At 42.3% G+C, this 22,641-nt stretch overlaps 1 protein-coding gene across 1 annotated transcript in view; it reads left to right on the forward strand.

The window, feature by feature from the left end:
* SHB (SH2 domain containing adaptor protein B) overlaps positions 1-8,751 on the forward strand; it is a 59,706-nt gene extending 50,955 nt beyond the window's left edge. Inside the window, exon 6 of the mRNA XM_023943828.2 lies at positions 5,853-8,751. Within this exon, the coding sequence (XP_023799596.1) occupies positions 5,853-6,036 (184 nt within the window). The 3' untranslated portion in view covers positions 6,037-8,751. The remainder of the gene's footprint in view (positions 1-5,852) is intronic.
* Positions 8,752-22,641: the final 13,890 nt, after the last annotated feature.

The following is a 22,641-nucleotide window of genomic DNA, read 5'->3' on the forward strand; positions in this document are numbered from 1 at the left end:
ATAATTGCAGAAGGCTGGGTAAGAATTAGAGACCCATACTCCTGGTAACTGTGCTATGACCAGAAATTCCTGGCTGCTATTGAAATGCCTAGTTTCAAATTCCTTGTCTGAGATTGGTTCTTTACTAACAAGCAGAGTGGTGAAAAAGATAGAAGTAGTTGTGCAAATCAGAGGGAGAGCCATTTCTTACTTGTAAATGTTCCAGCAATTACTTCAGTGAACATCAAGCTCACAGAGGTACCTTCCTGATGTAGCAATAGAACAGGATCTCAGGATGGAGTTACCACGTTTCAGTCTTGCTCAGTGAAGACCAGGCACCAACTGGGCTGTACTAGCTAATCCTTTCAGTCAGGATTTCCCCCTCCCAAGGCTCTTGCAGCAGTGTGCACCCGTGCCCGCACCACTTCATTTCCTGACTCACATTTCACTTTTGGGAAATGTGACTATTCTTAATTTTAGATAAGGATTATCTCACAAGTTAACTAAATGTGCAGTCTGTGAGCAAAAACAGTAAGAGGCATTGCTTTCTGTTCTGTCAGATGGTTTCTGCACAATCATAGCCGCTGGAAGTACAGAGCTGAATTCAGAGAGGGTGGTGCCTTTTGACATCCTGATCCTGTGGACTCATAAACAGGCATGTGGTTTCCCTGAATAGCAAAGGAAACTGCAAGCTATGTTGTTTTTTGGTATGTTTTTTTTTGGGTTTTTGGTGGTTTTTTTTTTTTGTCATTACAGTCTGTAGAAGTGATCCTGATTTCCAAAGTAGAGTACATAAACCTTGAATAGTTCTGGATAAATGCTGGTCTTGCACCTTTCTGTTGATTTTTGTTCTCAGAAGTAACTCTAGTAATACTGTAAAAATTACAAGTTTCTTCCTGTCAATACACTTTACAAAGAGGTCATGGGATTTTTGATGTGTCTCTAAATTAGCAATTGAATAAAAATATTTAGAAATGTATTACTACTAGGCCATAATGGTAGGGTCCTGGCTATTAGCAGAGGCCATGGATTCTGTCACTTCTATGTAAAATCCAACAAGCTAAAGATTCACCCTACCTTCAAAGCAGCAGATAGGAACTGGTTATAGAGAATGGAGCCTGGGCTCAGTAGTGATCTTCACATCTTGGGTGCAGATGAACACTTCTACACCTTGTTTGTTGGGGAAGAAACATTGTTTATTTTATCATGTAGACAGTGTCCCTCAGGTGTAGAATGGTGGTACTTTGTATAATCTGCTTGAAAAAGCAAAGCTGAAACAGGAAAAACCAGTTCATAGGCCAGCCTCTTAATGTCTCCAGTAAATTGTTTTTCAATTTTTTTCTTATTGTCTGGGGTTAAGTAGTGAATCTTTATTTTTCAGAGGAGGTTTTATTTTATTGCTGCTGTACATTGACATGAAACATTATAGGCTTTGTTCAAAATAACAGCATGTAATACAAGTTAAAATTATGAAATGGAAAATCATTTCAGAATGGGAAACTAACAACATATATTTCCTACATTGCTAGAATTTTTTTTTCTGATGCAGTTGCAAAGTTGTTGCTTTTTTTCTTTGTGCAAGTGACGTTTCATCAAAATAAATGCAGAAAATATGTTCTGACAAAACAGCTCTTTCTTCAGCAAAAACAGGGTTCAGAAGACTTGGCCAAACTTTCTGATTGTGAGCACTGAATCATGTTTCAAAGCCACTAGTATTTCCTGGAAAAAAAATACTAGGTTTAATATCTAATTAATATTTATTAAACCTGCTTTTATCACACTTCATGCGTAAGATCAAAAAAGCATGTTCTGATTAACTGTCTGCCCAATTCCTTTCCCGTCTTCACTGGGTTTTGAAAACTGAAAAAAAATATGTGAGGAGGTTGCAATTCAAAGTCTCCTGGTGTTATGGTTGTGCTGCCAAACACTTTAAACAAGGTGTGTCTGACTGTTAGTTATGTGTCAAGTTTGTGTCTGTGTAAACATCTGTGCTTGAGAGTTTCAAGGAAATTTGGTGTTGGGATCAGCAATTAGCATTTTTCTTCTGTATTTGAAACTCATGGGAATGGTTGTAAAAAGGAAAGAAAGGATAGAATATTGTCTCTAGTAGCACTGGTTTGTCGCTGTTTTCCCTCAATTGAATGAAAATGTGGTGAACAATTATTACAACATTAGAAAAACCACAAAGGGATTCAGAATTCACACAGTAGCAATACCACAAGCCTTAGTTCAGGTCCCAGCACCTTCTCTTGCAAAATGTGTATGTCTTGTCTCTTCAAGGCATAGGCTGTCATCAGTGTTCACATATGTGAACTTGGGATCACTGTTTAGGTTCTTTTCTTTGAAAACCTTGGGCCTGGCAGGTTCTAATAGTTATTGCTGAACTGAAAAACAGGCATTCCAAAATCAGGACTACTCAGTCAGGCACTTGTTCAGGTAGACTCCAACAGCGCTTCAAACACTGAGCAGAAACTTACTTACAATCACTTCAACCATGAAGCTTTTTTCCACATCATTACCTGAAATTTCAGTGGTCTCCTTGCATACTAAAATCAGAGCTTAGATTGAAAGTGTTTGGAGGAGGGAAAGTGGGAGTATGACTTCCAGGTTCCTTTTTGAAATGGTCCCTGTAATTGTAGTCATTGGCCTAGCAGCACTGCTGTTAGTCAAGTGCAGATGCATTTTGCCCTTACCTGTTATTAAAGGCACTGATTCTGTGAGTCCAGGCATACCAGAAGAGGGGAGACTGTGAGACAGGCTTTCAGGACAAATAGAGTAGGCGAGACCACTGAAGGATCCTTAGTATAGATGTGAATATTTTCACAGAGTAGTTTACAGTTGAAAGTGTTTAATTTGAGGGCATGATTTCAAGCTGCTAAGTTGACTTTCTTCCAGCTTAATTTGTTCTACATTATAGAAGATGAGAATTGTCTGTTTTGATATGTCGACTTGCAACCAGTCACAGTTCATTTGAAACAGGGAGGGCAGATAGTACATTGACAGTGTAATTTTTGGAAAATGAAAGAGGAAAGGGAGTGAAGGCGGAAAGTACTTGAAAACATAATCTTTGCTTTCATCCACCAGTAAGCCTGCAATAATGCTCAGTTTAAAGACTTCTGGACATCCAGAAAAGTAGCCAGGCTAGAAATGAGGTCTCTCACTAACAATGTGGTATTGGCTGCAAACACTAGCAGTAACAAGTATCTGAATGTTCTCACCTCTCAGTTCTTCTCTTTTCTGAACAGAAAGAAGGTGTGTGAGATCCTGCTAAGCTTTGAAGTCAGTTTCACATGCTTTCCAGTTGCCCAGGGAGATCTGGGTGCGAATGGACCTCTTCAGATGTCTAGTCAAATCCCCTGCTCCAAGCAGTACATGCTTGTAAGGTTGCTGAGTGCTTTAGAAAACCTCTTCTCACCTGCCTTGTCCTGGTTCCCGGGCTCTAGGACTCTAACGAGGAAGAAGTCCCTGTGTCCAGTGGGAACTTCCTTGCAGCTTGTGCTTGTTGACTGAGAAATTTCTGTTTTCTCTGTAACTCTTCCTTTTAGGCAGTGTGTGATTCCAACCTGACACCCTCCATTTCACTTTTTCTTCTCATGGAGACTAAACTGGCACAGTTCCCTCAAGCCTGTTCTCCTATGTGAGGTATTCCCATCCCCAGACCACATTTAGTGGTCCTGCTCTGAATATGCTCCAGTATTGACATCTCTTTTATTGTGGGACACCCCTCTCACCAGTTACGGACGCAGCCTCATGAGCACTCTGTAGAAGTAGTCACTGTCTTCCAGCAGCTGGCTGCACTTTGCTGTGGAACTTAGGGATGCAGTAGACCTTCATGGGCAGGTCTTTGAATCATTCTCCTTTCCACCATGTGCCCTCCCTACTGCAGTTCCTTTTCTGGCCCCTTGTGCCCCACCTTGCACTGCTGCTTGGGCTTGTTGTATCCCAAGGGCAGAAGCTATAGATTTGCCTTGTCTACGTTCCTTTAACCTACTACTCATAACTTTTAGCTCACATTCTTTCTTCCCTCACCCTCACAAACAGTGTGGCCTTCCAGAAGGCTCACCTGTCAGGATATGTAGCAGAAATTCTTTTTGTGTAAGCTCAATTACTATGCGCTACACAAACCTGAATATATACATAGGTCCTTCTTGGGGAAGCAACAGCTGTCTGTCATGAATACATGGCTTGTAGCAATTTGTTCATACTATGTGCATTGTCTTCCTCTTCAAAAAGGTTTGTGCTTTTTCCTTTTCTGCACTAAAGTGCACTTAAAAAGTTGTTCTCCTGTCCTTGCCATACTTCTGAAATTAGCATGCACATGTGATTCCATTAATGTATCTGCACACTTCTAGGTCATTTTGTAGCAAAGGAGATTCATAGTGAACTGAAAAAAGACAGCAATACATCTGTCCTCATAGTAAGTATTTAAAGATGTCACTCTTATTTAAGGGAAATAATTTAGAGATCAGTTATGACTTGAAAGATATATTTTCCCACTAAGAAATTGATATTTAAAGCAAGATTTTAGGCAGGTGAAGCCGTAATTACAGTGCCTGGAGTGGTTTCTGCGCACCAGAAAGGTTCTCTTCATTAGAGAATTGAATACACCTGAAAGATTTGAGCTTGGTTATGATACGGGCACTTACAAAAGGAACACTGCACATGCTAACTAGAATATGGCAGATTTTAGAGAAAATGGTTTTAACATAATTTGTTTTCCTGCTGCAGCTTTCTGTGTCATCTTGAATTGTGTTTCTTTGCTGACACAAACCAATTCCAGTTTTAGCGCTACCGTCTCTGTCCCTGGACACACCTAGAAGAAACAGTGGCTTGGAGCCAGAAGGTTGGGGATTTACTCAAACAAGCTGTAAAAACCTTCCAAACCTCATTTAACATGTTGACGTGTAGGAGCTGTTCTTTGTGCTTGTGTTGCCCTGGCTGAACTCTGTACTTTTAAAGTGTTAGCCTATTTGTTATGTTAAGACAGCAGGCACTGTAGAGTCACTTCTGGGAAGAGCTGAGGCCAGCTTTACCTCTGGTGCTGTACGGCAGTGTGGGTGCTACCATCTGAGTGGAATTACGTTGGACAGGTTGCTTTGCCAAGAGCAGGCAGGGCAGTTCCCTGAGTTCCCTGATACTCTTCTCCTGCCTGCCTAATCATGAGCCTTCCCTCAAAGAGAGTGCCTGCAGAAAGACCACGGGACAGCAGCCTTTGCTCAGTATAGTGCTCAGCCTAGTGCGGTATTATGCTATGAACCTTGGGAACATGATCACCTGGAGAAGTTTTCCCATCTGAAGCCACCAGATTACACATGGAGATGTGGTCTGGACAGTTGCAGCCAGGGTGGAATGGGTAAGATCTGCCCTGAGGCATCTATCCACAGGGTAGAATAGGACAGGTCTTGTCTAGCTGAGCAAGGTTCATAGCCTGCTTGTGCCTATGAAGGGACCCTCAAGATTCTGAGAGGCCCACACCAAAGATATTTGGGTCCAGAAGTAATGGCTGGCTATAGTGAAAATAAGCGTTCATAGGAAAATATTGAAGGGGCTGGAGAGAGGTGCCGTGGGGAGGAAGTGGGTTGTCTCCTGGCACAGCTCTGGATCACCTTCTGTGTGAGACAGCTTTGCATGTTGATCAAGGCAGCACAGGTGCTGAAAACTAAATACTACCTTAGGCTGCCTTTGTGGTGAATTGTCCGTGGGAGTTTGCAACTTGCAGTTGGAAACTGAGTTTGGCCTCTGTCTTGGCCTGCCATCCAGCAGCTACTGGCATTTTGTTCTCCTGCTTTTCCCTCCATAAGGAGAGCCTGTCATGGCACTGTGTCCCTCTTCCCTATGCACAAACATGAACTTACACTTTGCTTTCCTTGCAGGAGCAGCCAAGGTTTTATGCATATGAAGCTGACGAAAACCAAAGAGAAATACATCCTGGGTCAGAACAGCCCTCCCTTCGACAGTGTTCCTGAAGTCATCCACTACTACACTACAAAAAAGCTGCCTATCAAAGGAGCAGAACACTTGTCCTTGCTCTACCCTGTGGCTGTACGGACTCTCTAATAGCCTAGCCTCACCCCTTCCTGTGGATGGGAGGTGAGAAATAAGCTGGGTTGCACAGAATTCAGAGCTTGAGTCTATGATGGAGAGAGGCAGCCTTTAGTCTTGTGAATGTGGGCTCTCTGCAGAGTTTCTATGGGACTGTGTGTGTGATACACTTGTGCTGCAGCATGCCTCTAGAACTGTATTGCTGCCTAAGAAAAAGAATACTTATTTTAGTGCAGGGAGAGCAGATAACCTTCCCAGACCTTCCATGTGAATGAAAGTGCTTCCCAACGAAAGTTCTTCCTTTGAGAAGAATCAACACGTTCTTCTCAGCATTAAAAAAACAACTTTTATTCTCTTGCTACCCTGAGAAACTTCTCCATGAGAAAGAGTAACCTTACTCTGAGGGACCCTAGGGTGTTCTTGATGGACCTGAGAAGGAGCTGCTTAGCAAGCAAGTCTCTGGCTCTGGTCGCATAGCTTGATGGGTTTGGGGTTTTTTTAATGCAGTTTCTTGGGGTAGTCAAATATTGAACTTCTGTTAGACACACAATCTTAAAAGAATTTTGTGAGAGCAAATCATGGTCAATTACTTACGAATAGGGGATGTAATTAAACAGTAGTTTGTTATATATTTTTATCCTTTTTGGTACAATAATCTCTTAATGTTTACTGTCTTCATTTGCAAGTTTCATTTGTAGGTACAGGCAGCTAATTCTGTTTGGGGCAGTTACACCATAATGTTTTAAGTAGTTAGGATAAGTAATTTTGATATGTGGGTTAGTATTTATGCATGAGGGTGGTCAAAGGCTTTCATAAAGCTTTAGTAGGCAAAATCTTCACTTGCTCATTCATCTGGATCAAGCAGCTGTCCTACTGATGTAGCAGGCTAACGTGTATCACACTGCCTTTCCACAAGATGGCTTTAGCAGCTGTGAGAACTGCAGTATGTAGCAGAGCAGAATTTGTTTTTCTGGTCTACCAAGGCATTCTTAAGACACAGCCTCATTGGCACATACCTTCTGGCAAGTGCTCTTTTTCACCATGAGCAGAAGCCTGCCTCCTCCTGTATTTTGGGCACTGTCAGCCAGAAGCACTGTGGAAGCTGCTCTGTATCTTACTCCTGCCTGCTCAGTGCCCATCCACTTGGGACATATTTTCTACATGCTCTGTGTGCTCATTCAGTGAGATAAGTGAAAAATTATAATTGTACACAAGCTGGAACTCGGGAATCTATAGCCTTATAGTCCTCGTGTTGTGCCATCTCCCACATATGTCTAGAATGTTGTGCATTGACCCATCAGCTGGTATAGTAGCAAACTGGTTATATGCAGGTTATGTATTTTACAGACAGCAATAGGACTGTGAAATTGTGTGCTATTTAATTCAGCTTTCTTAGCTACTACTATTTTTTAATGTATGCTTAGAAAGAAGTGCAAATCTGAAAATTGTAATGGAATAACCACTTACTGCCTGTAAAAGTAGTGCTTCATGGTATTGTCTAATCTGGTAAGAACCTCAAGGATGACCCATATACTGTCACTGGTGCTAAATATTCTGTTTCCTTTTAAGCCTGCCTTATTCTTTATATGACATCCAATGCAGATTGAACAGAAGTTGATCATATGTATATGAAGAGCCCAGTGTCATTCTGTGCAGCAGTGGTAGTGGGTCAAACTGTCTGTCTCACCCAGAATTGGAAACTGCATGGAAATGAAAATTTTTTCCAGTTTTCCGAGGAGGGTGGCACAATGGAGGACAGAGACAACATTCCTCTCCAAGTGAAAACAAACATCCCGTTTTCATGTGCTCACCTACCTGCTTTTTTTTTATTTTCCTGAAGTCTTTATTCTCTTAACATCACCCAACTGACAAGAGCATACAGGCACTTTTAAGTTATTATATTCTCTCACCAGAGTAGGAGTTTATGAAGGTGGCAGAGTTCACACAGATTAGGAATCAGGTGACATCTGCTCTGTCTTGAGTCTTGGCCTTTGTGGACTCAAGCAACACTATCAAGCCTTTTGGGACAGAAATATGTCATATTTCTTCTTTTGCATGTTGAATCTGGCATGATTGCTGTTCTATGGCCCGTTTTTCTTCTTAAAAGGGGAAAAAAAAAAAGTATGCTCCTACTCTGTCTAACAGCAATTACTAGTAGAAACCAATAGCATCATTAACCAAGGCCTTGTCTGGCTTCCTTAAGCACTTTGTTTTTAATTCATGGGGATAACTATTGTACCAGGCCTTTCTTGTCATGGGTCTGATCAAAAGTCAGACGAAGCCAGCAAGTGCCATTTTATTGCTGTCTGCAAATTTTTGGTTGGGATCCATTGCTTCATACAAATCATCTGAATATGCATCATACAGAGGAGTATACTGCTCATTACAGCTTCAAAGATCAGATCAAGGTTCTTGGTTCAGCAAGAAGAAATCATCTCAGAACGTATTGGTTGTCCATGGGAAGGTTTTTTTATTATTTTTCTAAAAGACTTTTAGAAAGTACTCAGTAATTGCAGAATAAATAAACCAGGATTTTGTTTGCACTGTAATGTTGTCTTTGTTTATTTAAGTGATTGTATGATATTTTTCCATTGAAGGAATATTCTTCCCAGATTTTTTAATGTACAGTGAAAATGCAGTGTGTTAACAGTGTGTAGAATTGCGTATAGGTGGAAGATCTTGTAGTGATCATGCCTATATAGCACATTAAAAGTTTATTTTAAAAAAAAATATAAACCTCTCCCTTTTCTTCATCTGATTGTCCTTGTGTACTCAGATTGTCATGAACAGCTAATAACTGATGTGGCCTTTTAGAACAACTTGTGTTTGTGTGTCTTAACTGTGTTGTGAAAGTAATCATTAGGTTGTAATTGGAGTACGGAGAATCGTATGTCTCAGTTCTACCCTGACTAATTCTCTTGATAATGTGCACCTTTACAAGGGTTGACATGGGTGCATGTGTGAATGATACTGCTGGTGGTGTCCAAGGAATCTAGTTATTGCTGCTAACAGCATAACACTAGTGAGTCACCTTATGCAGTCTTTGTCAAAGGTGTTAATTAGGCTTCTATTTTGATGAGTGTCTCACAGCATGGTGAAAGCTGTGAACATCTGTAGGATGTGTGGGAGAGCTTTAGTAGCCAAGATTGCATTTCATAGCTCCTTCCATAATTGGAAAATCATTTAGGTTTGTGGAAGTACAATCATCACCATGGTTTCTGTACTTGATAACAGATTATTGTCTTACTTTGAAATAAAGTCTTCAGAGACAGAATGCAAAGCACAGGGCTGAATTAAGTGCAAAGCTACAAAAGAGACATTTTCAGCTTCTCAAAGAATATGGCCTGAGGAAAATGGTTACTGCTTGGAGGATGACACATTTGTGTGTTTCTCCTCAGCATCCCATTGGGTTTTGCACTTGGTATCAAGCTGGCAACACAAACACCATGTGGCAATGCTGGTGGAGTCCACAAGTGATATCTTTTATCCAGGCTCTGATTCCATTTCAACACTTCTACTCTGCTAAGCTATGCTCTGGTGGACTCGGTCCTGTGCTGCTGTAAGTTAGTCATGCTGTCCTCAGGTGGTACCTCAAGTGGTGCCTGAGCAAAACAAGCAAGGTCTTAACAGAATTTTAAATAATTGAAGACTTCATCCCACACACTACTATCTCCCTATAGAGAGGGTAAAACAAAACGATTTGGAACAGAACTGTGTACTTCTGATCTGAGCAAGGGGTGAAGGAAATAAAATGGAGATTCAAGTTTCTGTACGTTTTTTTCTTTTTAATGATCTGCAATGATCCACAATGATCCCACATAAAATAGTGCATATTGCTTTCTATTATTACTTATTTCTGGAAGCCCCAGTAAGAAGGTAAGAAGAAAGTAAGCAAAGAAAGTTATTGATCTGAAATGAAGCAAATAGAAGTCCTACTGGAAAAAAAACACGTTGCAAGGGATGACCATGTACGATCCAATCTTCTGCAGCATGTGATTTCCTCTCTCAAGCCTTGAGCTTCCTCTGTGGACCAGGTATGCACAATCTAAAGATAATGTGGTGACTTCAGTGTTCTGCACCTTGTATTTAGTTCAGTGATAAGATTAGACCAAACATTGCCTTTGTTTTCAGGGTCCCTGAGCTGCATTTGTTGCTGCTGACAGTTCCACGACAAGCTTGGTGAAGCTTGTTGGCAAGTTGATTATATTAACCCGTTCCCCAAGTCTGCCTCCAAGAAACAATGGTTCTAACCACAGTAGAAATATCAACAGGATGGCTGGATAGGGAGTTGCATAAGCCATGAGGACGACTGAAACATGATGATTATATGAAATTAATATATAAGAAGAGTTACAGGATTGTTTATAGAACAATGGCTAGATTGTGTCAGGTAGTGTGTGCTGAGCCCGACTGAAATTCAGCTATGAAAGAATAGAGAAGAATAAGGTAACCGTTTACAAGTAAACAGCTTGTTAACTGCCGTGAAAGTTGTAAAAGTGTCATGGAGAAAGTGTGGAGATACTTTCAGAAAGGGCAGACTGAATGGCAGTGAGGCAAGAGTCAAGTGTGAGATACTGAGAGAATTTGAATACAGGAACCAAGCATTCTCTAGCACTTTGTAATGGATATTGTCCAGAGTCTCTCAAGAGAGGCACAGAAGATATGTACAAGAGGTAACCCAGATGAAGAGATTATGAGGAGAGACTAAAGAAACTTGATGAGAATCCAGAGGTTCAGAGGAAACCTCAAACAAAACCTTGGGGAGGAAAAAGGGAGAATTCAGGAATACACTGGTAGAAATACAAGGGACCTACATCCTTAGAGACTACACATGGTAAGGCTGAAACTGCTACCCTGACCCTCCTGACTTCTCTCCCAGACTGTGTGGTATACCTCATAGAACAAAGAAGTAACATTGGGAACCACTATGCTGATCAAACCAACTTCTGGACTGTCCTGTGGAACAGGAAGGCCATGTTTCTCATTGCTGACATCACACATATCCATGCCTAAAATGTTTTTGGATCTGACTTTATTTAAACTGTGCACTTTTGTTTTAACTTTAACTGCAGAAATCAGCCCTGAACTCTCTATTTCATATTAATTAATTGTTGCTAATTATTTTCAAATATGAAGTTATGTAATAAAATTGTGTTAAATTATTATAATAAAAGGATTCCAGTTAATAACTTTGTATGGCCGGGTTGGACCATGGTTTCAACCTGTGTATTACCAGTTATGTGAAAATAAGGGCCATGTAAACAATGTCTTTGAATTTTATTGTTTGTTCATAATCTCCTTTCAGCACAAATACGGTAAACTGTCCTCTGAAATCATCTTATTATTTACCTCCAGTAATTAGATCCATTCACAGAGAGGGCAGCCTGTAAAATCTTGTCATCTGTCTGTTGTCTACACATTAAGGCTATTTTTATTTCCATATAAACATTTCTATATAGAATCATTTAGGTTATCAAGTCCAACATTTAACCTAACCCTTCTAAATCCACCATTAAACCATGTCGTTAAATGCCACATCTTTTAAATATCTCCAAGGACAGTGAACCACTGAGCAGCCTGGTTTATGACTGATGGCCCTTTCAGTAACTAATTATTTCCATATTAACATGGTCTAAACCACTACTGGTGCAACTTAAGGCTGTTTCTTCTCATTCTCTCATTTGTTGGGAGAAAAGGCTGACCCCCACCTCACTAAAGCCTCTTTCCCAGTAGTTGCAGATTTGAAGTTTTCCTGAGTCTCCTTTTCTCCAGGCTTAACACACCCAGTCCCATCAGCTGCTCTTCATAGTGCTTGTTCTCCAGACCCCTCACCAGCAGCTCCATTGCCCTTCTCTGGAAGGGCTCACCCCAGCACCTCAATGTTCTTTTTGAAGTGAGGGGCCCAGAACTGGATGCAGAACTTGAGGTGTGGCCTCACCAGTACCAAGTACAGGGGGACAATCCCTGGCCTGGTCCTGCTGGTCACACTATTGCTGACACAGGCCAGGGTGCCATTGGCCTTCTTGGCCACCTGGGCACACTGATGTTTTGTGTTCAGCCAGATATGGACCATATCACACCCAGGTCCTTTGCTGGGCAGATTTTCAGACACTCTGCTCTGGCCTGTAGTGCTGAGTGGAGTTGTGACCCCAGGGCAAGACCTGACACTTGGCCTTACTGAACCTCACACCTTCGGCCTTGGCCCATTGATCCAGCCTGACCAGATCCCTCTGCAGAGCCCTCCTGCCTTCTAGCAGAGCAACACTCCCACACAGCTTGGTGTTGTCCGCAGAGGTATGCTTAGTTCCCTCATCCAGATCAGTGAATTAGCTGTTAAACAAAACTGGCTCCAGTACTGACCCCTGGAAAAAGCATTTGTGACCAACTGCTGGCTGGATGTAGCCCCATTCTGGACCCTCTGGGCCTGGCCATCCAGCCACTTTGTTACCCAATAAGCAGTGCACCCATCCAAGTCATGAGTGGCCAGTTTCTCTAGGAGAATGTTGTGGGAGATAATGTCAAAGGCTTTGCTGGAGTCAAGATAGACAACATCCAAAGCCTTTCCCTCATCTTTTAAGTGGGTCACCCTGTCATAGGTCAGGTTGGTTAGGTAGCACCTGCCTTCCCTAGATCCTTGCTGGCTGGGCCTGATCCCTGGTTATCTTATATGTGCAGTGTGATGGCACTCAGTGTGATCTGTTCCATGACCTTCCCCAGGCTGACTGGCCTATAGTGCTCCAGCACCATACAGCCCTTGTAGAAGGGCATTGCGCTGGCCAGCTTCTAATCTCCTGAGACCTCCCTGGTTAGCCAGGACTGCTGCTAAATGATTAAAAGTTACTCAATGAGCTCTTCCACCAGCTCCCTCAGTACCCTTGGGAGGATCCCATTTGGCCTCATAGACTTCTGTGTGTCTAAGTGGTGTAGCAGATTGTTGATTTTCCCCCTTTGGATTACTAGGCCTGTTCTTCATCTCTGTCGTGCAGCTCACCAGATGTATTGATGGAAACATTTTGTCTTTTACTACGGTAACCAAATTAAGTTCTAGTTGGGCTTTGGCCCTTTAAATTTTCTGTCTATACAGATTTGGAACTCTTCCTGAGTGGAGATGCACTTCTTCCAAAGGTCATAAACTCTTTACTGAATTACAGTTGAAACTCTCTTGTTCAGACTGGTTTACATCCCCCTCTGTCTTTTGGTATTTAGGGATAGTAATTCTGCACCTTTAAGATTTTTTTCTTCAAAAATTGCTAGCCTGCCTAGATTCCTTTGTTCTTCAAGAATGCACAGAATCACAAAATGCTTTAGTCTGGGAAAGACCTGTGGACCATTCAGTCCAATCTTTGACTGATCACCACCTTGTCAACTAGACCATTGTACCATGTCCTGTGTCCAGTCCTTTCATGAACACCTGCAAGGATGGTGACTCCAGCACCTGCCTGGGCAGCCTATGCCAATATTTAACAACCCTTTCCATAAAGAAATTCTTCCTGATATCCAGCCTGAACCTCCCCTGACACAGCTTGAGGCTGTGTCCTCTCTTCATGTAACTAATTGCCTAGGAGAACAGGCCAACCCCCAGCTAGCTACAACTTTCAGGGATTTTTAGAACAGTAAGGTCACCCTTGAGCCTCCTTTTCTCCAGACTAAACAATCATAGGTCCCTCAGCCTCTCCTAATAGGATTTATCCTCTAGATCTTTCTCCAGCTTCACTGCCCTTCTCTGGACTCACCCCAGCACCTGAACTACTTCTCTGAAGTGCCTTCCAAGAAATTCTGTCAACTAGACCAAAGTATTCCCACAGAAGTCCAAGCTGGTAGGTCTCCTTACCACATTCCTTGATTCTATTGTTTCGTGATTGCTATGGCCCAGACATCCTCCAGCCATTAGCTGCACCACTTTTACTGCTTTTAAGGCTGTTTTTACCTCTGTTAAACAAATTAAACAATCCCTTCCCCTATTTGTCTTTTGTGCTGCCACCATGTGACTGCCTGAATAATTCTGATTCAAAGGGCTGAATGAAAGAATTTAGGTAGCAGAGTCCAGTGTCTGCTTTGTCACTAACAGATCTTGTGAAGAAAACTAAAGGTGAGAGCATGCCCCTTTTGCACTTGGAAGCTGCTTTTAAGCTCAGACTTTACTACTGACCCCTATCTGTGTTAACTCTGTAGTATCTCCACTTGTTTAATTCATTGTCTTGTATTGCATTGATTCTGACCCTAATCCTGACACATCACCTTTGTTTTTGAGCTTAGCCTCAGGTTTTCTATGTCCCTGTGCACCTGCTGTTTTACTGCTGGACTGAGGCTGACTTGCTGGCTCAGAATCATGCCAGAAAAAACAGAGATATAAATAAACTCTGCATACTGCTCCAGCCATAGGTTTTGTTTCTATAGAGATCATGTGAAAATGGAGCTTGACAGCAAGAGATATTATTTTTGGATGGCCAAAGTTGCTGAACAGCTCTGTTTTTCACACATTGAGATACTGAGTGCTTGCATGTACATCCTTCAGTTTTTACATCTTCCATTTACAATTGTTGCCACCCAGTGTCTGGAGAAGGAGGCTGGCTCATCGGCAAAACAAAAATTTCCTGCTTTTAAAGAAATGACATGCTAACCAAACCCAGAGCAATTATAGTGGGGACTATTACAATTTCTTAATTTTTAAAAAATCTGTGCTAAATCCCAGTTTAATGTTCATAATATTATGATTTTTCTCCATATTGAGTTATCTTATTACTGAATCCTAGAATTTTGGTTATTTCTACAACAGCAAAAATGAAAATGGAAGTTGTGTTGGGCCTGCTTGTTCTCATTTCACTTTTTATATTTGTTTCTCTAGATTCCTTCCTTCCTTCCTTCCTTCCTTCCTTCCTTCCTTCCTTCCTTCCTTCCTTCCTTCCTTCCTTCCTTCCTTCCTTCCTTCCTTCCTTCCTTCCTTCCTTCCTTCCTTCCTTCCTTCCTTCCTTCCTTCCTTCCTTCCTTCCTTCCTTCCTTCCTTCCTTCCTTCCTTCCTTCCTTCCTTCCTTCCTTCCTTCCTTCCTTCCTTCCTTCCTTCCTTCCTTCCTTCCTTCCTTCCTTCCTTCCTTCCTTCCTTCCTTCCTTCCTTCCTTCCTTCCTTCCTTCCTTCCTTCCTTCCTTCCTTCCTTCCTTCCTTCCTTCCTTCCTTCCTTCCTTCCTTCCTTCCTTCCTTCCTTCCTTCCTTCCTTCCTTCCTTCCTTCCTTCCTTCCTTCCTTCCTTCCTTCCTTCCTTCCTTCCTCTTGGAAAATTAAGAAAAATTTTGAACATTCTGATGCAAAATGAAATTTTGTGGCTACTCCCAGCTTATTTCTTCTTGATGCAGACAGACAGTGCAATCCCTAGGACTCTGAAGGGGCAGAAGGGGATAGGGCTGTGTGCTCTTTCTGCCCAGAACTCCCAACACTTTGCAAGTCTCGATGGTCCAAGGCACTACCGGATTACAAGGAAGGTCCTCCAGCCTTGTGAGGCCTGAACACACCCCAGCTTTGCCTGAGGTGGGGCCCTGTTCAATACAGGGATAAAGCATAAGGAAACTGCTCCAGAAGTGGATCCCTCGCACAGGTAGGCAGTGATCCTGTTTTCCGTAGGCTTCCCCCATCCTGTCCCCCACGGCTTTAAATACTCATGTTCCCTGCTGCTATGTCTCCATGGGACACAGCTGCAGGCTGTGTAGAGACACGCTCCGTAGACAGGGAGTGCAGGAAGCGGGAAGGGAGATTTCCTTCAACCCCATTCTGTGTCTCTGGGACTGATGTAGAGGGGGGAAATCGGCTCGCTCAGTTTTCATGGGAACACAGCTCCCTCGTGAGGCAAGACTTCAGCAGGGCCCTTTGAGGCTCCAGGTTCAGCTAAGTAATGGGATATAGTTGCAAAACTACCTTCAACAAGGAAGCAGACGTAACCAACAAGTCTCAGCGCAGGTACAACTGGCAGAGATGCATCTTGTAAAAGGTGAGGCTGGGGAAAGGAGCGCTAGGTCCTGCTGTTTTCCAGAGAGCCCAGGTGCTCTGCTGCTCACTAGCCCCGCTTTTCTCTAAATGGTAGTCCAAACTCTTCTCTCAACACTGAAAGAACCTAGACTTGAGCTCTTCACCATACTCTAGAGACTCTGCTGCTTAATTCCTTAGAAATCAAATCAGAGACTCTCACCCCTATAAACCCTGATGCCTACCTAGCATGCTTTTTTATCCCTCCTGTTGATATCGATGACATACAATAAATGTTCAGGGGCATCATTCTGGTAACTGTGCGGCTCTGATTAGTCTGTGACAAATGTTAGGACTGTGCTTCCAGCCTGGTGTGGTTCATTCCTGGTGTATTAACACCCTGTCACATGAAAGAAAATTTTTGCTTCTTCTGCCAATGGAATTGAGAGAAAAACATTGATAATATCTGTTGTAGCACACCACTTGTCTGTCCTTGACTCCAGCTGGCATAGGGACTCCAGCATTATCAAGTCTAGCAGCACTCAGCAGCAGCATGACATCTTCAGTCAGGACACAACAGCCCCTGTTAGTTTTCACCCTCCACCAGACTTTTGCATGGGCCATATGAAGTATTTAAAAGGCACTGAACATTCTTTGGGTCTGCAATGGGTGAATCAGCCTGCAGGTGGGAGCCAGGGAATCTCAGTGGCTGCAGTATCACTGCTGGTGCACTGTCATGGTGGCAATCAGCCTGCCCTTCACCCACCCATAGTAAGGCCACAACAGAACAATGTTCTGAGAGGCCAGACAAGCCAGTCAGCTGTTTAATCTTCTCCATATTCATGATGGCTACACCAAAAGCTCATTGGTACCCTTTTGGGCCCTTGAAGTACACTGTCCTCAGGTAGTCTATGCCAAGGATACATGAGGCCTCCAGGACTGCCCAGAATAGGGTGCTTTTGCCACAAACCCAAAAATATCAGTTAGTAGTATTAAATATGTCACATAAGGGTGAACAAGAACCTTGGAAGCCCATGCAGTAAAACCACCAACATCAATCTCAGCAAACAGGAAGGTGTATTCTCTCATTCTCTCTGCAAGATAACTTCCCCAGCATAGTTAAGTGCACAACATTTGTATTAAAAAGCTCCAAAGCTCAACTAAATGAAGAGGTACTCAGTGCAGCCAGCCAACTTCGAAGACACAGAAACCTGCAGATTAATAATTGCTATAGCTGTAACATGCTCAGTTCAGAACTCCCATTGTTTCAATCCACATGCTGGGTACCAAAAAGGATTGTGGTGGGTTGACCTTGGCTGGATGCTAAGTGGCCACAAACAGGACAGAGGAGAAAATAAGATGAAAGAGCTCCTGGGTTAAGATAATGTCAGTTCAGTGAAGGAAACCAAAGGCTATGCATGGAAGCATAGTGAAGCAAAAATATTTATTCTCTCTTTTTCATCATCAGGTGGTGTCCTGGGAAGCAGGGCCTCAGTATTTGATATAGTGAGAACTTTGGAAGACAAACGCCTTAATAACAAATCCCTCCCATGATCCTTAACTTCCATTTTTTTGCCAAGTACAACATCATATAACATGAAATATCTCCTTCAATTAGTTTGAGTCAGCTGTCCTGGCTATGTGTGCTCCCTAACTCTGACCCACCTCCAGCCTACTGGCCACTGGATGGAGTGTGAATAAAGAGCCTTGATGCTGTGTGAGCCCTGCTCAGCATGACCAAAACACAGGTGTGCTATCAACACCATTGTAGCTGTAAGTACAGAGAACAGCCCTATAAGGGATGCTGCCAGGAAATTTGGCTCCATTCGACTCTCCCAACCACACCCACTCACCGTGCTTGTCTGTGAGTCCAGTGTCACCAGCTGCAATCAGAATCCCGTCTCCCTCCACTTCGCACCTTCAGTGTTAAAGAAAGCCCTGTCCTCTGCCATTCCAGGGTGACCCTCACACTAAACTTTCCCTTTCCTCATAGCAGAGAAGGATGCATTGAAACCTCCTTTCTTGATTCCACACAGCTGACAATTGGCATTGCTGGCCACTTTCCACTGTGCTTTCTTCCCCGAGCCCAGCAAGTAGGACAGCAACCCACTAGGACCTGCCTGTCCCAGTCATGAAGATTTGTTCCTCTGCTTCCTAAAGGGCCTAGAATTGTCTTCATCAGAGGTCTGCTTGCCCAAGAGCCTTCTGTCCTTAGGCCATTTTTTTGAAAGATGCAAAGACTGCAGCAGAGATGGGATCTGGCTCTCTAACTGGCTGCAGCAGGTCAGCTCTCATGACTGCCAGCAGCTGTAGCAGTGAGAACTGGGTTACAGGTTTTGCTTCTGCTCCAGGGAAACACAGCTGGCCAGGCTTTCAGCAGAGATGTGTCTTGGAGCAGCTGCCAGGTTGCAGAGCAAAGCAGCAGATTTTCTCTCCCCAGGCTCTGTTGTCCTTTGCTGAGGTACAGCCAGCAGCTGTTTGTGAGCCTCCTGTGGGAAGGCTTACCTGCCTCAGTCACGTCCTGACATCCCTCCTTTGATGAAGATGTTCTCACTCAGGCAGCCTGCACCTGCCTCCTCCCAGTGCCAGGGAATACTCCACAGCCCTGGGCTCCCTCTGAGGAAGGAAGCACAGGCGGGCACAGGTGAGGGTGCTCAGCCAGGCAGTGCCCTTAAGCTCAGACCTTAGCCCTGCCTCTGTGGGCTTCTGTCTCTGCTCTCCACTCTCTTCTGGGGCCTTTGCCACCAGGCCTGTGAAGGCAGCATTTCCACAGGAAAACAGAGAGCCAAACAAGCATCCTTCTTCGGCCTGGGCCACTGCCCAGCTGCTTTGAGATACTACAGAGCTAGTTGGGCCTTCCAAAGCTGTGATTCACCTGGAATACAGCCCTGGATATGCTGAAAGTTCAGGGCCTGGATCCCAAGAGGAAGCCCTGAGGTTCCCGTGCCAGTGCTGACTCCATCACCCACCTCACAGTTCCAATTCTGCTGAGAAGGAAAGAGTGACAGCACTTCCTGTGCCAGGGAGAAATATTTCCCAGTCCTGGAGCTGCTTTGTTGGGCATTTCACCCTGTGGTGCTTGTTACCTAATGCTACCCAATGCAATGGGAACAGGCTCTTTTAAGGATCTTTTGCAGAATTAAAACGTGTCACAATGTTGTAATTACAATTAGATCTTTATTATTACATAGTGAGTCAATTTCAGACAGAAAATCTTTTGGAAACTCTACAGTAGCATTCCATACAGATAGCATCAAGCATAGCAGAAATACTTAGAACAGTTGTTTCAAGTTCAACAGTATCTAAAGTTGGAAAGTTCTTTTGATATTATCTATTTTTGAGTCAATCATTGAATATGCAGGCATACTCAATACTCAATATGGCCCGTGTCCCACAGTGTAATCACATGTAGAACGAAAAAAAATAATGTATTTTATTTGCTTTGAGCTGTGATCATTTAAAGTGGAATTTGGTCATGTGAGTGACTAAAATATTGGAGGGCATGTCTTTACGTTAGGGAGGTTTTATGATGCTGTGAACTGATTTAAAAAATATTGATGAAGAATATGTTCCATACTGAAGATGGTGATTTGGCTCAGATGATGAAAGTTGCCTTCCTTATGGAAAAGCAACTGTCTTCATTTTTACATTCTGTTTTCAAGAAGAAATTTTCACAAAGCAATAGGTCCTTTCCTTTTTCATCAAAAATCTGTTACTTGCAGTTCATTTTCTGCTGGAATATTTTTTACAGTTTAAATTATTGGAAGCATCATGGGGGGAAAAAATCAGTGAAAATGTTATTTGCAATAATAAAAAAGCATCCAGCTTAAGATTTTCTATCAAAATAGATGAATCATTCATAAAAGAACTCTAATAATGACTTTTTAAAATTGGGAAGGTAATCTGAATAAAAAATATACATCTGAAAGTGTTAGGCAGAAAAAGTGGTTTAAGGAAAGATTGTTGCAAGGTCTCCCTGTTTGGCAGAGACCTTTGTGAATTTAGGAAGGATCCAGCATAATATTACTTTAAAAACTCAGACTCTAGAATCCACCTAGAAAACTACAGTATGCCAAAGAATTGTTACAGTCATATATACTGAAGATGTAGAAAAGTAAGATTTAATTAAGAATAGCTTCTTTAAACCAGGTACATCAATGTGCCTTGATTTACCAAGTTTAAATGTTAATGGTAACAGAGAAATCTGGATATTTTGAGAGCTTCACAAGATTTAGCGCTTTAAGGAAAATGTCAAAGATGGGATGTTACAGGAAAAGGTACAAAAAATTTTGAAAATGACAGCTAAAAATTGCACTAAATTCAAAGTCATGCAGAGTAGTCAAAGAAGAGTTTTTCCTTGTGAGATTTCCCTCATGGCAATATGGCAAATAATCTGTTTGGAAGGGTATCCTGTCCAAACATTTCCATTTCTTTAGAATGACACTCTGGGCAAGTTTTGGTGATTAGCTCCTGATGAGTACATACATTTAAATGTGAAATAGCTCTGAATGACAACCAACAGATGTAAAATAATAAGCCAGAGATAGAAGCCAAGGCGAGGTGCATCTGCTGCTGCACTTTGGACAAACGCAATGTGGTCTGTCGTGCAGTTAACAATAATGCAAGAGAAAAGCATGGCAGTTCAGATAGCTTGAGTATGGTATAAATCAGACCAGTGGAGGTAGTGCATTATTCTACAGAACTAAAAATACCTTCTCCTGGGAGTGAAGTCTGCCCTATTAAATATCTCACAAGTCTGGAAAACTCATAAATCCGTCTGCATCCCTATAGACATGGGAACACCTTGTCAAATTTACATTATTGTAATTTCATCAAACCCCATTGCGCTGCTGGAACTGCAGAGGCAGCTGAAGAGAAAGCAGCTGAAGAAGGTAAATATGGCTTCTAGCCATCTAATCCTTTCATGCCCTGTTGTGAAGGAGAAAGGGTATGCGGATCTGCCTAATTACTTCATGCTTTTACAGGGAAAGCCCACTTCATCTAGGTTTTTCTGTGAGTGGCATGGCTATCACTTAACTGTTTTACAAGGAGTAAGCAGCCCATGCTTAGTTATCCCTTCCAGAGGGGAATCATACAGTCAGTGCAGGGGATGCCACTCCCAATTTGTTACCCTTTTGTAGTGAAACCACCACTGACAGCAAAGTACGTTTATGCTGCCATCAAGAGGGGGCAGCCTTTATTAACTGCATCTCTGCTCCTCACAGCACAGTGCTGCCTCTTTGGGGTGTGTTTTCATGTCAAGTTCTTGTCACATGGCCTTCTTGCCTGTTTGCTAAGCTGTCGTTTTTTGTCAAAGCCGTTCAGGACAGATACCATATTCTGGAATGAGCTAGACCAGCATGACCCAAGTCAGTCATTCCCAGGGAATGGTGATGGGGCTGGTGGCAGCTGAGTTACCTAACTAATATGGTTTGTAATTAGTGCTGCTTCGATCACAGAGAAACCAGGACACCCATACCAGTAAGAACCAGATCTCCCACAGAAATTCTCATAAACTTTGGTTGTCTTCACTCAGCTTAAATGAATCCAACTAGGTATAAATCTTCCATCTGATGATTTCACAGGAGTGTTTCAGATCACTCTGGCAGGCCTAGATAAGCAGTGAGAACTGTTATAAGTCCAGATATCACCTTCACCCATTCAAGATTGTTTTCCTTCAACTGTATATAATAATGAGCTTCTTTCTTTTTCTTGTTAGACCTTGTATTTTTAAGGCTTGAATTTCAGATTTCAGTAAGAATCCAGATGCAAGGGGCATAAGTAAAAACTTCATCCAAGGACTTTGAAACATGTTTCAAAGTTTTATTGCCTTCAGTTATCTGTGTACGAGATCCTATTTTTTTTCCAAGGATCTGGGTCCTAACTGAATAAATGCAAGATAAAATTCATCTCCATGAAGTGCAGAGGTCAGCTTCAGCTCATTAGTGATCTGTGTGGGTTCACCAACATTTCCACTGAGCTCACATTCTCAGTAAGAGTGGGTCAGAAAAGGATCAGGAAACTTTTAATGAAAACAAATTTAAGTATCTCAGCACTAAATTTAACCAGAAGTCTGTGTCTTTTTGGGGTTATTGACTCAAGAAGAGGAAAGAATGAGGAATAATGTATCATCAGAGGCAATGGATCTTTAGGCAACTACTATAAAAGGTGATACACAACTGCCACCCCTCAGAGCTCTGAAAAGAATGATAAAATTTAGTACCCTTGTACAGCATTCAGATACCTTTCAATTAGAAACCTAACATCTTGATAAAACATAGAAATTACTTAACCAGATGATAGTGAACTGATCCCGGTGTTTGCCTCATCTATGATTGTACTCAATCATCATCCAGAATCTCAGGTTTGCAATTTATCACATTCACATTCGTTCTCCCAGTTCACTGCTATTCTTGGAAAACTTTTTCAGTGACTTATCCATACTTTTCTTGCACAGAATGAGGCATACAGCAGTCATTTCAACATGCATTAACAAGTGCCTGACAAGCATGCTTGTTTATTGTTGTCATTCATGTTGTTTTAGTGACACAAAATGCAATGCAATGCTTTGGATAGGCCAGGGAAATTTCAGAAGTATTTTTAATTTCTTGACAATTATTGAAAAGCCACTCAGGCTATTCATGAGTCTTCATAGAAGTATAGTGAACA

This window comes from Cyanistes caeruleus, chromosome Z, assembly GCF_971803275.1.
Source record: "Cyanistes caeruleus chromosome Z, bCyaCae1.hap1.1, whole genome shotgun sequence".
In the NCBI taxonomy this organism is placed as follows: domain Eukaryota; kingdom Metazoa; phylum Chordata; class Aves; order Passeriformes; family Paridae; genus Cyanistes; species Cyanistes caeruleus.